The sequence below is a fragment of the Xiphophorus maculatus genome, chromosome 21, assembly GCF_002775205.1.
Source record: "Xiphophorus maculatus strain JP 163 A chromosome 21, X_maculatus-5.0-male, whole genome shotgun sequence".
In the NCBI taxonomy this organism is placed as follows: Eukaryota; Metazoa; Chordata; class Actinopteri; order Cyprinodontiformes; family Poeciliidae; genus Xiphophorus; species Xiphophorus maculatus.
Window position 1 is genome coordinate 14,091,660 of NC_036463.1, and position 17,062 is coordinate 14,108,721.

General features: G+C 35.5%; 1 protein-coding gene across 2 annotated transcripts in view; it reads right to left on the minus strand.

The window, feature by feature from the left end:
- The window catches only part of cntnap2 (contactin associated protein like 2), a 298,543-nt gene that overhangs the window by 155,984 nt on the left and 125,497 nt on the right, over nt 1–17,062 (minus strand). For both annotated transcript variants that reach the window (XM_023326735.1, XM_023326734.1), the window contains exons 4-7: nt 11,519–11,666; nt 4,651–4,703; nt 4,324–4,474; nt 2,589–2,773 (exon numbers count right to left, since the gene is read on the minus strand). In XM_023326735.1, coding sequence (XP_023182503.1) covers nt 2,589–2,773; nt 4,324–4,474; nt 4,651–4,703; nt 11,519–11,666 — 537 coding nt within the window. The remainder of the gene's footprint in view (nt 1–2,588; nt 2,774–4,323; nt 4,475–4,650; nt 4,704–11,518; nt 11,667–17,062) is intronic.

Consider the following 17,062-nt stretch of genomic DNA (forward strand, 5'->3'; position numbering starts at 1 on the left):
AATAAAACAAAAATATACAAATATTGTGTTAAAGCTTAGTTATTGTTGGGAAACTTGGTTTGCACTTTGACGTATTGGGAAGGTGTGGATTTTATCTGAAAGTTGTTAACAATTTGGTCATTTTAAACTGAGAACTGATAAAGCTGCATGCATGTTAATCAGCGTTTCCTGAAACACACTACCAGTACCAAAGTTGCAATTACACAGTCCATTCAATGCTTTACCTTTTGCCATATTACAAAAGTAAACCTGAATGCATTTTATTGGAGTTTTATTTCATAAACAAAAAAACTACAGTGATAGAGGTGCACAAAATAACACAAATATATTGTTACGTGACTATGTGCAAAATCAATAATGGAAAAAAAAACTGCTTGGAATGCAATCAATAATAACTAATTATATAGATATCATGAATTCTGACTTTGTTCCTGTAATATATTTGACGAAATGCAGCAGACATTGTTTGACAAGCACATTAATATGTTAAAATCATTAGGAAACTTAAACTGGATTATTTCAATGTCAAAACAGTAAATACAGTCAAATGCAAGTTTTCCACTAAAACAATGTGTTGAGATGGAAATAATAAATACATTTCTTTCCAGATTCTGCATAAACAGTTCATAATCTGGTGTCTGCATTTGCAATACATCCAAAATGGAAAGATATTATCACTATTAACTATTCCTTCTTTTATCACAAGTCCTATCCTCATTATAACTTAATCACACTGATCCATATCCTATGTTTACTTAATATTGTGCAGCCTTGTGTGGTGGGCTTTGGTGTTCAAGCCCTGCAACTCAATGTAATGCAGAACCTCGTTTGGCTGCAATTACAGCCTCAAGTGTTCTTGGATACATCTACCAACTTTCTACATCCAGAGAGGGAAGTTTTCTCTCTCTCTCTATTTTTTTTTTACCTGAAGCTCAGTCAGATTAGGTGAAGAGCCAGGCGTGAAAATCAATTTTTAAGTATAGTTAAAGATTATAAGTTTCATTTATGTCTTGACTTTGACTGAGTCATTCTAAAACAGGAACATGCTTTGATCTAAACATTACCATTTTGACTCCGACTGGATGCTTGGAATTTTAGTTCTACAGGAAATTGAACCTTTTCCTCCATCGTAAGTGATTCCTAGCCTTTAACAAGTTTTCATCCAGGATTACTCTTGGATCTTCAAATGAACTCTTACTATCTCCACTATCTGAGCTGAAGAAAGGCATCTTCACAGCATGCTGCATTTGCCACTCTTCACGGCGGGAAGAGTTTTCTCAGGTTGATGTGCAGTGTTAAAGTCCAGCCACACTTAATGTTTTGTATGTAAACAGAAGGTTAAAATTTAGATTTCATTTGACAAAAGCACCCTATACCACATATTTGGTGTGTAGCTAACAAACTGCAAACTCACACTTTGTACTTTCAACAATGACTTTATTTTTTGCCACTTTTTGCAACTCACCAGATTTGGGGATCTCTGTAGCATCTCCTCTAAACAACGAGGCTTCTTGAATGGCTTGTCAGATTATGTGCATAGTAATGTTTTTCAGATGATGTATTGAACAGTACTGCATGAGGTGTTCAAAGCTTGAATTATTGATTAATACCCTAAACCTGCTTTGAACTTCTCTACAATGTTTTTGACAATAAGATACAATCGAGTTTGTGGTTTCAACATGACAAAACAAGATATGAATACTTTCGCAAGGTACTCTATGCATTACTCAGCATTACAAATACTACTGAAGAAATGGGGATCCAGTTTAAGCATACTGCTCACGTTCATTCTTTGTAACATGAATACAAAATAGTCTTTTTATATGGGAGGGCTCATGGTGTCAGATGTGAGGGAGAAACTCATAAAACCACATATATTCATTCATTTTCTATACCCACTTTATTATGTTCAGGGTCCAGGGAGGAGGAAGCAGGGCGGGGGGGTGAGGGTGGCGGGGGTCTCACAAGGGGCAACGGTCACCAGTTCATCACAGAGGGAGAACAAGGATAAACTCACGCTCACAATCCATGTGGAATCACCAATTAACCTAACATGGATTGAGACTAAGGAAGAAGTTGGAACATCAGAAACAAGTCTACCAAGAAGGGAACAATGCAACACAAAAGAAGCCTGCAGAACTATGTTTAAATCATACTGTATATCTTCTTCCTGTGCAGCAACAATGCTGATTCCAACTGGGAACAGTGGAATATTATCAGCTACTTGATGCATGTTGCATAATGCTACTTATTGTATGTAAAGCTGAGACAGATATATCTGATGTTTTACTTTTTTCAATGACTGCGATTTTTTTCTTATGCTTCAACTCAAACATGACTATGTCAAAGAACTTTTGTTGAAATAATTTGACCATACCAAAGGTTGGTTACTCTTAAAACATCCCAAGGTGGTAGATTGTTGAAAGAAATGGATGTAGAGTTTAACATTTCTCCAACTTGTTGAGTTTTCTAGATGCTTTCATGTAGCATCAAGAGCTTGTATACACACGTCTAAATTTAAACAGAGTTCATTAATTGTTGGTGCCATATCCTACATGTCTGCTCTGTGTTGCATATAAAGTGCTCACCTCATAGTCTAAATCGAGATGATCAAATTCTCCATTAGTCCTGAAGTGCTGAGTGTGTCCATCTAAGGTGAAGTTGACATTGCGGCGGTAGCGTTCAATCACCACTGAGTGCCAGTGATTGTCGTCCAGGAGGCTGCCAGTGGTCACAGAAGTGTGACCCAGGATAGAGCCGTACTGGTTACTGCCTGTAAAGCACATCTAAAGTTAGTTACAAAATGTCATCATTAACTATCCCAGTAGAAAAGTACTGAATTATTTTTTTTAAATGGATGCACAGCACTAAGGTGGGTCATGTAGACAACAACAATCTTTTATGTGGATTGTTGGCCTGTCACGATAAATTTTGCTGGAAGACAAATTGTCCCAGAAGTTATTAAGATAAACAAAAATATTGTTATTTTGAGATCATTTTCATCTAATAAAATAGTAATGGCATAGAAATACAAATACACCCTGTCAAAAGACACAAATATTTTAATTTCTAATTAAAATATTTAGAAATTTGAACTGAAACTGGAAGACAATTTAAATATCCAAGAGGACTAAACAAAAGACTTGAAATAACAAATCAAATGGATACTGAAATCTGTTTACACAAAAATGCTTTTCAAAATGGGGCTAATTGAGATCAAGGCACCAGACTAATGTCATCCAGTTTTTGGTAGAAAGAGAGAGTGACAAGTAAAACAACCTTGTAAATAAAAATTATTGAGCTCGTTTCAGCTTTTTATGTGATTAGCTGATTTAATGCTTATTGCAACAAGCTTAGTAGCTTACTGAGTTAGAAAGAGCAACAATTTGCTATTCTGATCAGTATCAACTACATATTTCAAATAAAGAGATGTAATAAGCTATTTAAAAGGAAGCTGCACTATATTGGACATAATTAGATGTGCAATTTTGCTATTCTTTTTTTGTATGAGACAATCAGACTTTTGACGGACAACAGAAGGCTAAGTGGAGTATGAATGTTTTACTCTATGTTTTACTCTTTTGAGTTTTCGACCGCTGTCTTTCATTAAATATATTTCATTTCAGAAATCTCAGAGTTATGATAAGTATCAACATTCTCTACACTGCTCTCGTATCATACTAACCACTATAGCCACTAAAGCAAGACGCTGACACCAGTTTAAAATGTAGACTGTCGTTCTATTTTTTTTCCAATAGTACAATCCAATTTTATAAATTTAACTCGTATTACTAGAAATGTTTTTTTTGGTTTTATTATTTATATTCTCACATAATGGTCCTTTGAGACAAGTCTAACATCAGTTAAAATGTGTACTGGAAGGTCATGTTTGACAAAAACACAAAGATTAGAAATCAGTCATATCAGGTGCATATGCAAACAAAATCTAACTCCTTAGTCTAGAACTGGTGAAACAGTCTAAACAGTTCACAATAGGGTGCAAAATGTTTCAGTGTAAATGCACCTCATTATGGTGGAGAATTTATCAAAAGGAGCAAGAAATATTTTCTAATTTTTGCTAACAAAATTTAAACTTGATTTTGTGTATTTTTTCCATCAGTAAAAATCCCATATTGAATTTAGTGATGAGTAAGGTAATGGCCTTGTAAATATATTCACTTTAAACATAAAGGAATTCAACTGCCACCAGACTGTAAAAATTTTAAGCAGTTGCATATTTTCAAAAATACTCTTCTGGAGAGTCAGCAAGAAGGTAACCTCTGTGTTTCATTTCCCTGCACATGACACGCGTTTATTACTCACCCAGGTTTATCTGCAGTAGTAATTTGGCTTTGCGGAGCTCCAGAGTGATGTAGTCGCCCTGCTGTCCCTCCCCATGGAGAATTACACCGTCGCTCTCTGATGTTTTAAATCTCAGGGCGATCACATCTTTTATAATCTTCATTTTCTTCACCTGTAAGAATTTAAAAACACCAAATTCATACAATGTTGCTCATACAAAAATGAAAATATTTCAAATTTAGACATAGAACACCATGAAGAGATTTTTTTCCCTTAACTTAAAAACAACTGTATTTTTTACAACAGTAAGTTTTGAAGAATGAAATAATGAATTTGTAGATTGTGTACCTTAAAACGATATGAGATTACTCCCTGCCCATCAAAGTTGATAACATCTGCCCCTAAAAGAGTCCAAGAACAAATACATGACAAATGTTAAGAACTGCAGATTTTAATTAGAAAATGCTCATGATAACAAAATTGGTGTCAAACGTTTGTGCTACATTTGTGCTTGTTTGTGCAGCAAAAATTGTCTTTGTGCTGCTTTGGCTTTGAAGATATTAATGAAAGGTTAAAGACCGAAAGGTCAACCAGCCCCCCCCGACTTTTATGAAATTAGACAAAATTGGTGTCAAACGTTTTGCACAAACCAGCACAAACGTAGTCGAGTTAATTGACACCCATTTCGTCTGATTTGAGCAAAGTGTGCGTGTGGAGGGGGGGTGGGGGGGTGGGCGGGGTTGACCTTTGATGACCTCTAGAAACATTTCTTTATAGCTTTAAAATGATGGCAGCACAAACAAAAAATGTTGCTGCACAAACGTTTGACACCAATTTTGTCTGATTTGAAGAGGGTGGGGGGGCCAACTCCACTCAGGTCAACTAATGACTAGTTTTGAAAACTGAGTGAAGGTAATAAAAAAACAATAAAACAAAACCTACAACTAACGCCCTTTCATTCTCCTCTAAATAAAAATGTATAGGAAAAGTTGTGATGATCATAAAAAAGTGAGAAAGTCTATTCTACAGTTTGTATTTAATTTGTTCTGTACAGGCTTCTGTAGAAACATGAAATTACATTGCAATAAGGGGGACGAAGAGCAGAAGAACTGAGAACATTGTTCCATATACCTAGTTTTTCTGAGCATAACGCATGCTAGAAATACATAGATGTAAAAATTACAATTACTATAATGTCCAAATTAGCTGAATATTCTCTGCTTGTAAGAAAGTTAGAAAGAAAACAGTTTATATTTTGACTCTAGCAAGTGCTGGTATACCAGAGCCTAAGCACAAAAAGGATACAACAAACAGAATTAGATTTTTCAGGTCTTCAGAGAAAAAAATAAGGTGAAGTGGCTGAGACATCTCCTCAAGCTTTCTAACATCACTCGAATAGTTCAAGCGGTTAGTGTACAGTAGAGAACATTGGTGTGTCTGTGTGGGGATTTTAGGCAAAAAAGGCAGAAAGAATCAAGTGAAAAATCTGACCACAATCATCCATAATTAAGATGTAATATTTCTCATTCTAAAGTATCTGTTCAGGTTATCACATTTATGAAACATAAAAACACTTAGCAAACCTTTTTTAATAATCAATGTCAGATTCCGCATTAAGTTCCATCTTCTGCCTTGTTGCCATCTTGGGTTGGGGGTGGATTAATGATCGTCAATATTCTCAAGTTTACCCCAGTTTTGCAACTACTTTGCTCCCTCTACCTGTTTTGTTTCTGCACCTGATTCTTAAAGCATATTACTTTAAATATAAATTCAGGAGCATTGAAAGACATTACAACATGTTCCAAATTATTATCCAAGTGATATTTTCTCAGATTTTCTTAAATGGTCAATGCAAATGATGGTCAGTATAATTTTCAAGTCATGAACTATTACAGTATAAATCAAATTTTACTGAACAAAGCTCCCCATGAGAACAGTATTTTTTTCAAAAATCAAAAACTCAAAATGCACTGTTCCAAATGATTATGTACAGTAGATTTTCTAAACATTTTATGGATTATAAAGAACTGCAAACGACCATTCTTTGAATGTGCAGCATTAAGTGGTTACATGTACTAAAATCAAAAGCTATTTCAATCAAAAACATCTTCAGACCGAGTTACATGTTAACATAGGACCCCTTCTTTGATATCACCTGCACAATTCTTGCATCCATTGAACTTGTGAGTTTGTGGATAGTTTCTGCTTGTGAGCTCTGGTTAGCGGTGGCTGAATAGTAGGTTCATGCACCGCAAGCCTCTGGAGGATCCTCCACCTTGAGGTTCCAGAGGCACCAGCAGCTTCAAATAAGTGGCAAGGATATTTTAACAGCTGTTCTCTTAATCCGATGAATTTGTCTACCAGAAACCTTCCTCATTATGCCTTTATCTGTATAAACCCATCTTTGTTCTGAATCAGCCACAAATCTCTTCACAGTACGATAACGCTTCAGATTTCGTTAAATATCTAATGTTTTCATACTTTGTGATACAGCCCTACACTATCTGATGATTTTCGTCAGCAGAGATCCTTTCTCTTTCCCATATTGCTTGAAACCTGGGCTTAATAATGTGGAACATCCTTCTTAAGTAGATTTCCTTTAATTGAGCTCACCAGACAAACTAATCAACCCAGGCCTCTGAAATTAATTATAGTGATTCAAAGAACCCTGACACACAATACCATCTATAAAATTAATAGCACAACAAAAAGTTAAATCTTTATGACACTTAAATCCAATTTGAATAATAATTTGGAACACAGTGTAAATCAAGCCAATGGAAACAATGTTTGTCTATTTTAGTGTCCTTTTTTCATGTAAATCAATAGTTTAAGGTGGTTTATTCATTTTGTTTTTGAACTTTATTATCATCACCATTAAGAACAACATCTGAACCGACGAATATTGTTTTGAAATCAACAAGTGATGTTGCACATTATAAATCAGTGAACGCATCATTTTTAACTGATAGAATGAGTGATGAAAAGGATTGACATCCTACCCCTGAGGATGCCAAGGGAAATAGCCAGTGGTCTAAGCACAGACCTGCTCTCCATAGCAATTTTAGGAACAGTTGTGTACCTCTGTGTACGTTTCAAAATGAGATGGTCATGCATCTTTAGCACCCACAAATAGCTTTGTGAATACATCTTGTAGAGAAAATACATAGAAGCGTAGTGCGAGAAAGACCGAGCAACAGTTAAACTGTGTATTATTAATCAATTGTTTTACATTGACTAGCCCCCTGGTTGTAGATTTGACCACAAACATACTTATTTTAATAAGGCTTTTAGGTGCCATCCAGAGCCAGGAGAACGTTGTTAGCACTGCCAATAACTCTTGTGTATTCGAGAACTGATGGAAGGCAGAGGAGTTTGATCTTTTTAGAGATTATCTGTCTCATACCATACTGTCACAACAGACAGTTTTAATGGAAAAGAGTATGTAAATTAACAATTAGGTAACTTTATTTTATATATGTAAAAGTTACTTACTGCAGTTTTAAGGTCATTGATCTTTATGTTTGTTTACTCTCTCACAAACCTTTGAGGCCTTCATAGAATAACTTTTTATGATGTTCAAATTATACACAGGTGGTGTTTCTTTGCTAACACGGCTAATTCTGAAGGAGATGATTGCAGTGGGATTAATTTAAGATTAAAAGGGGCTAAATAAAAATGCATGCCATACTTTATTTATTAAACGACCAAGGAAGTCATGTATTATTTATCCATCATGTTATATTTTTGTTGTGGTTGTAATGTTACAAAATGTGAAAAAGGCATATGAAAGCTTTTGCAACACACTGGCACTCCTTTGAAATTTCCCTAATCACTGCGTTTATTCCAAACATGTTTTAACTATTTTTTTCTGACTTCAATTTATTAAACACATAAGCTATACTGTGTCCTGTTTCGACAATGATTTAATAGATTTTTTTCTGTACTTTTTACCTTAATCGTAATGGAAATGAGCATGTAAATTTCACAGCACGGTAGATCATGTCTCCTTTACAACCCTTAGCTTTGGCATAGATGTACATGCACGCACACACGCACACCCCCACTTGTATTGCAAAGTCTTAGATGAGTCATAATATGGCATTGCATTTAATTATCACACACTCTGAAAACCCAGGATTATCATCTCCAGCCAACATATTTGGTGATTACGCTTGGAACATAACATCTATATTTATCTGCCTCCTTCGCCTCCCACTACTTCTCCTTTGTGCTCTCATTTTTCATTCTTTTTTTTTTTTATTTTTTGGTCATGGACCCACATTGTAGCTCTCCTCTTACTTTCGTTTGGGAAGCAGGAACAAATTTTACGAGGGACAGATTCTAAGAAGCTGAGGAGTCAGGGAGAGAAAGATGGGTAGAAGAACAGACAAATGTATGTGTTCTCGTTTTCTGACTGAATGCCGAAGGAAGGAGTGACAGGCTAATCATGAGAAAGCACTGCAGGCTTCAAAACACAGTTGACAGACATCTCTGAAATATGATGCATCTGACCAGGGGGTGTGCATGTGCAAGCAGTTGTGAGTATCTCTCTGTTATCACTTATATCTGAGTAGAACGAATGTGTTTACCCGATTGTGTATTTATTATTTGTAATTTAACAGATGTCAACTCATGGTGGGCAACATTCTCATCTGTCAGAAACAAACTCCAAGCTCATTTTGGACTACAAACAGATGTTTTTAATGTTTATATTACATCGTTCTTTAGAGATAGAACATTGAACAATGCTTCAAAGAAAAAAAGGAAGAAATGTTGAAAAAGGTGAATTTTACAACATGTTTGCATAATTTAGTTTTGAAAAGAAAAAGTGTGATTTTACTTTGCACATCCTGGCTGTGTTCTGTGTAACATTTACACTTTCTGCTGTTGAAGATGTAGTTTTCATTTTGGAGAGCAGTATCATAATTGTATTGTGTGTTTTCCTTTCGCAGTACAGAGTTAGTAAAGGAAAAACACGCCGTAATCCCGTAATCATGAACTTGCCAGCGTTTGTCATGAAAAGAAAATGATATATAATTTCTTGCGCTTAGGAAATAAAACATTCACATGAAATTTTTGATGGACAAACATTTCCAATATGAACATTTAGTAATCTCTCTATTACATTGTTTTAAAAAAAATCTGTAAACATTTTAAAATGTTTTTGTTAAACTATATTGCCAAAAACATCACAGGCAATTAAGTAGTTTTACAGTTGTGGTAAATTTTAAATATGAATTTAAAAAGTACTGGCCATTGCAAGACTGCTGAATGTTGAATAATGGGAAGATATCATACGGTACTGTCATTATTTTCATGGTGAAATCTGTATGGCTGAGACTGTGAGAAAACTGATGTAAATTAAAGGGGACAGATATTTTTGTTTTAACGCAAATTGTTCTGCTTGCCTTCAGAAACACATATCTGTCTGACTTAGTGTTTCTGGGCAACGTGTAGCACATCTCGTCATCCTTATCATCACTTACCTGCTTCTTTTGACGCGGGGAGGAAATGAAACAAGGGAATGTAATCAATGATGCTGAGAACTGACTAGAATACAATGCATGCCCTTGTGTTCTCACACACACACACATTTAGAAACACTCTCAGACGTATCCACACACCATATAATCACATCTCCAGAATGAAAGATGTACGTGTGTCACTTATAAAAGTAATTTATGCACAGGCTTAATTGAAATTGTTATCAAAATCAATTTGGCGCCCTTTAATAGAATGAGAGCAGAGAGGTTGCAAGAGAGTCAGTTCCCTAGATGACGCGCTTACTCAAAAGCAGAAGTCGGGTGTGACTATTTGTTTTCTGGTCTAAAAATGTGCACTGCGAAATAGGTTTATCACTTATTTATTTCTGAAGGCTTTACGAAGGGTCTATGTTATAATCTGATGTGAAATACAAACCTTAAATATGACTGCAATACATCTGACAAACCATTATAAATCACTTTAACTGGATCCATGAAATGGAACTAAAAATTCCTCTTTGTGTGACAAAGCGAAAGTGTGTTGTAAGAGTGTGTTTAAAATATATTTTAAAGAACAATTAACTTTATTATAAAGTCCCAGAGAGTAATGGAAATGATTTCAGTCCTTAAGTATAATAAACTCAACCAGTCCAGAAGATATCTGACAAAATTTAGACTGTATAGCTTAAGCACCTTTATTCTTATCAGTGACCTTAAAAGTTATTTACGTAATAAATCAAATAAATTATAATTATTTTTGACTAATTTATTATGTGTGTGACATATACTAATATGTCACAAAGAGCTAAAAGTGTCTACTTTATGCAGCCAAAGTCTACAAATCCTAAAATCCCAATAAGTATGAGTCTGGAAATTAGCACAGATTGCCTGGCAACATATTGCGGTATGAACATCTGAGACCTTTTTTTGTTCACTTTCACAATTGCCAATATTTATTTTATTCATATACAGGAAAAATTTTATCTTTTTGATGCAGAGTTTAAAATGAGTGAATTCTAGTAATAGGAAGGTCCTTTCCACAGTTTTGATTAAAATCTTAAGGCTCTCATGTAAAAAAAATTACAAGTATTATTATCAATTCAATGGAGGAAATGGTTGCAACAAGTGTTTAAAAAGGCAAAAAAGACAAATAAACAAGAGAAAAACAAGTCGGATCAACAAATTGTTAAATATGGCAGTTCAAGGCTTGGGTCAAAAGTTCTACACCATGGCCTAAAAAGTTCAAATCTGTGGATTTGAACAGATTTGTTCAAACGCACAGAAAACAGAAAACAACATGGTTTCCATGTTGTTTTCTAACAAGTATTCGTATTATCCTGATCTTGTCATCAAATGAAAAAAGGATTTTTCTCTTTAAACAGCATGATTATTGAGATGTTGAAAGAAACTCTCTTGAAAGGTGTGCTTGCCTACAAGGTTAGACTGTTGTTTTAAATTTCTGAATATATTTTGAGGCTTATGGGGGGAAAAAAAGTCACATAGTTGACTTGAATAAGACAGACTGTTCATAAAGTCAGATCCTCAGTCTATGTTAAGGACATTAAAATGAAGAAAGCATCCAAATAATAAGAATATGCAATCAAAGGGGTGAAATTATGTATTTTCCAGCACACAGTGCCGTTTATGAGAACAATTGAGTAACTATAGCTTCCAGCTGTTAGAAAATCAATGCCAAACCAATATTTTAGAAGATGTTTGCCTTAACTCACAGTAGGAGCAGCCATACACTTCTATGCGGAGGCCAATACGTCCCTCTTCACTCCAGCCTACTGGGATGAGCCTGAGGAAGCGAGCCACAATTCCCTGCTGCAGTTCATGGCGAACTGCACTTTCTGAATTGGAGTTTCCAGAGAATGCCTGAGAAAAACAAGACAAAACAACAATGAGGAATTAACATTCAATGACAAATACATAAGTGTAAGACATATATACATTATCACCAAAAACCTGGCAAAAACAGGCAGTTATAGAATATAAAACTAGAGTATTTGTAAATAAAATGGGAGTGAACTTATACAGTGCTTTTTCAGTCATACTGCCACTTGAAGCTCTTTACACTCGAGTCATGTTTACCCATTCGCAATCACAAACACATTTATACACTGATATCCAAGATTGGTAGGTAACTTGGGGTAAAGTGTCTTGTCTTACATCTTTCTGTTCATGGAGGATTAAGTGTTTCACATACGTTATTCTATTATTTATTCATTTATTTATTTTTACCTTTTTCTCTATTCGGCAACCTCGGGGTCTTGTTTTGTTACATATTATAAATACGGAAGTTTAACAATGTGTTGAAAAACATTTTTTGTTTATTCAGTCAGTATTTACTACAGCCGACAAAAGTTTGTCGATCAATAAGATCAAGAAGGAAAATAGAGTCAAATATCTTCAGTGAGTTGTAACAGACTAGGAGCTGACCATCCATAAATGTTACTTTTGATCATGTACCAAAAAACAACTAATTTCTACAATGCATAAAACTGTGTGGTTTGTTATAAGATGCAGCTAAAAGCTAATAAAAACGAAAGATGAGCCCAAGTAAGATATATTGATGTGCTTCAAAATAAACTGCTGCCAATGTTTTGTTTTTTTCTCAATTGGAACAGCGGTGACAGGACTAAACCCAATACGAGGAAGACAGACAGTGGAGATGGTAAGCATCTGGCATCACAAGACAGAGACACTAGAACAAGCCCCCAAAGACCAAGCAAGCATATCACTGGTGATACTGAAAGTTTGACAACGATGACAGGTCTTGTTGGAATTGCTGTTTGGTTATGTCAGCCTTTGTAGCTAACAACCACGCAGGGAATCATAAGACTTACGTCTGACGGCATCTTTTTAATATATTTGCTGTTATCTTATGAAAGTCTAAAATAGTAAACCCTATTTCTCCTACAATATGCCATCCCAGTCTAATGGCTAAATTCACTCATCAGTAAGTGCTAACAAGGTCTTTTGACTCTCTACCAACAACATAGTTCGAATTATGAAGGTTCAACCTATTCAAGAAGATTAAGCATCTTTGTACATTTGCATTGAATGTTTTAGATTTTCAAAACGGGCTCATATTTTCTTTTCAGGGAGATTGTTTGCCCTATGAACTCTGCAGCACTATATGTCATCAACTGAGGTGAAGGTAAATACAGAAATAAGCTTTTGCTATGTTGGAAAGCCAAACCTGGAACATACATGATGTATTTTTCCCCCCCATAGATTATTATTGTTTTTTTCAGCACTACTCCAGAATTACCTCATTGCATTACACATAACATAGAGTACATGTAGAAAAAAAAAGGGTTAATGCTAAATACTCTTGTATTTATTACTTCAGATTGCTTCTTCAAGCCAAAACACATTTATATTAAAGATTTTTATTTTTATCTGTTTCTGCAAATTTGGCAATCACAACTTGAAAACAGGTACCAATTTATAAATGGGATACTTTTGTTCAATAATTTTATGACTCTCCTCCGATTTTATCTTACCAAATCCTTTTCATACTGTATATATAAAACTTCTATATCAACAAGAAAAAAAAACTCTGTATTAGGAAACTACCTCAACCATCTCAGTCACATCATCATTTGCACCTGACCTTTAACTCCTTAACCTTAAAACCCAAAGATGTAAAAAACAAACAAAACACACACACACCTCAAAAGTGAAGTGTACAGGACACTGGGTGATGTCTCAGTGGCTATGTCCATTTCTCATACAACGCCTATGATTGGGACATGTCCAGGTTGTTTTATATTCATCATAGCTTGACAGCATGAGTTGCTTTCATCTGTTGTTTCATGCATCGTTGCTGTAAGTGGATTGGATGTCAGATCTCAATGACAGGCTGCTGGAGTGAATCTCCCGACAGCATATTCAATCTTATTTCCTGATTTATATATGACTCTGTATTTTATTTTTGTGGTGTAGTGGTTATAGAGCAATAGCTGAATGTGTCGCAGATTTGATGAAATCCAAGTAAAATGCTCCTACAAACTGTTTTGTCTCACTTTTATTTTTATATAGCCTTTGGTAATATTGTTTTTATTAAGATAATACTAATGCTTCACTAGGACGAAAATACGAAGGGACAACCTCTAACTGTCCAATAATCCACCTCTACACACTCCCTAAACTATTTTCGACCTCTGTTCCTCCCGTTCCTGTGTGAAAGAAACATGCTCGCTACAGTCCTATTCCCTGTGCCATTCGTCCACACACATATGCACAGAGCAGCTGGCATAAACCATTGGGGAGGCAAATCATTAATAACATAGTAGGTAACAAGATGAGAGAAATACACCACGCAGCCATGTGCTATTTCAGATAAGAGTTGGCATGGCCAGGGAAGAGGATGACTGTAGCGGGGGGAAAAAACAGCTCAGACAGTCTGCTTTGACCCGACTCCTCAGTGACCCAGGAAAGTACCCCTGAAGATATGCTATCTGCAAAGGAGATGGTCAAGAGTTCACGGTAAGCTCAGAGAGACTGAACATCCACTGTTCCTTGCTTTTATTTTTAATCTGTATTTATCCAGGAAAAGGTTAACTGAAAACACAAACATGGTTTTACTATTGCCTTCCCTCAAATTTACACAGCTCCACATGAATCATCGTAGAGCCTTTCAGAATACTTTAACTGGAGCTTCAGCTCTCTGCAGGTGCTCACATCCTGGAGATCTGGGTTAAGTGTTTTACTCAGTGGCAGTATTTTTGAAAGAGGCTGGAGAACTCACTCAGCATGGTATGAATGTCACAAACTGTGAAAAAAGTTACATTTGTTCTGAATGCAGGAAACATGCAGGTCATACCTATTAAGAAAAGAAAAAAAAATGATCAAGGTCCATATATTTATAATACCCCTCTTGTTTCTGAAGGAAATACATATTGCATTCAACCAGAGAGATGCCCAACAAGCTGTCTGCTCTCTCAGAAGATGGGCAACATGTTAACAGGCAATAAGAATATATATATACTGTATATACTGTATATACACATACATATGATAGGACATATGAAATGAGCAGGATACCTAATTCAGAATAGCCTCGTATCACGCGATAAGATATGAGAAATAAATAACAAATTAACAAAATTGCTAATTCATTTAGTATACACATTTTAAATAGAATATTTCTTCAATAATGTTCTCTATTGTTGGATTGTTTGCAAGCTTAGCATGTTTTACATATGAATCGGTTTGTCTTAAAATTGAGTCATTTGGTCAGTATTTTTTTACATTGATTCTGCTTGTTTCCATATTTTTTAATTTTCAATTCAGCTCCCAGTGTTCTTTGTTTTCTTACTCTCCTGGCTAATTGGCCGAGATAGAATGGTTTAACAGTCCACACATACACAGATGTAGCCTGGACTCCATGCTATTTATTAGAATCTGTAGTGTCAAAACTTGATGTTACTGTAAAGCTAATTTCATGAACATAGGAGGGAAACTGAATACTAACTATTTTCTAAAGCCTAGGCTGACTATTTGGGAGACGTCTTTTAAAAAAAAAAAAAACACACATTGCTCTTTGCCCTTGTCAGTTCATAAGAAAGACTGCAAGAGAAAGAGAACAAAACAACTTTTTTTTTGTCTCCACCTAAGAGCACCATCCCCAAACCCCATCCCAATTTTTATTTTCTCTATTGTGTTCATCCTGCAATTCTGCACTTATCTCTGCTTGGCTGAATGAACAGCTCAATTCAAATGCATTACTATGCAGAGTGGAGGAGAGAAAGGAAGACAAGGAAGAGAGGAGGATGGAGATGAAGAAAATGCCTTGCTAAAGTCGGACAAGTCAACCATTTAATTCCCCTAACGTCAAAGTCAAATCATTAAACAGCAAACCACTGAGTAATTGGAAATGTATGTGTCACTGCATGTAGTGTGTATTGGTTTCTGTTTGTGTTGGGGTCGATGTGTTTCTATGCACAATGCAGATTTATTTGATCAAGCACCCAGTTTAATATATGACAGCAAAGTCAACAAAGTATCAAAAGCAACTTGAAGATTTTGCTCAAGGTAAGTCTATATAAATGTATAAAACAATTCCAATTCCACTGTTGCATTTATGTACTTTTAGTGATAATGTTAACTAAAGGGATTATCATAACTATAGTTAGATATTTTGTTTATGGAAACACTGGATGAATCATAGCAAAGCATTTCTGTCAATTGATTAGGGAGACTATGTGATCAATGGAAAACAAAGAGAGGAAATATGAATTTAAAACAAAAATAACGAGGTAAGCTTACAACCAGTCAGTGTCACAGCCGATTGTTTCCGAACACCAGGGTCTCTCAAGAAAACACAACTAAATCACTTTCCTACAGCTTGTCTGCAAATCCCGCTGTTGTCTTCTCTGTCCCACACACACAAATGTCCCTCACTATATCGACAAAAGACACACCAACAAATATCTAAACACACACATTCACACACCTTTACTTCATTGTCTAAACACTCAGTGGTTCATCGTCAATTCTGCTCCCCACTCGTTTAATTATCCTCCCTGACTGAATGTTTTTCATTTCCTGGATGTGCAACTGTCCTTTCTGTCAGAGTCTTTTTATGGCAGGGAGTATCTGGCTGTATGTGTGAGTTATATTTGTGTGTCTCTGATTTGATGGCCAGGGACAGGGCTGTGGACAGATCTCCAGATACTGAGAAACAACAAGTGAAAGCTGTTTTCTGGCATTTGCTTGCTGCCACTGGACTCTTTGTTAGACTAGCTCAGAGTCAGGCCCATTGGTGTGTGTTTCCTCTGAAAAGGCAGGGGAAATCAGTCTGGGCTGGTCTGTTCTTTTGTTTTTACTGACAAGTGTTTGGGACTAAACAGAAGGGCCATAGAGAAATTCTGTGTTTCAGTGAAAGCCTGGCCATAGTTCTGTTTGTGTGACTCCGTGGCGTTTCCTGAGCCAGTTGTGCAGGCCAAACTTTAGTAATGCTTAATTTAGACCAGGAATATGAAAAGAGGAAATTCTGATTATGCTCTTTTCCAGGAACTTCGTGCACCACATTCTGAGAGCTGATTTTCAAGACAGCAAATTATTGCATTTTTATCTACTACAACCAAAAAATTAAAATTCCAGGCAACTAACTCAAGTCCTCATCATTGATTCTGAGAGAATCAAAATGTATTAATTTTAAAACTGTGTGTCAGAGACAAACAGGAAGAAATTAACTTACTGATTTTGGATTCATACTTCTATTGTTGAGTATTACTATTCTTTTTTTAAATATATATATA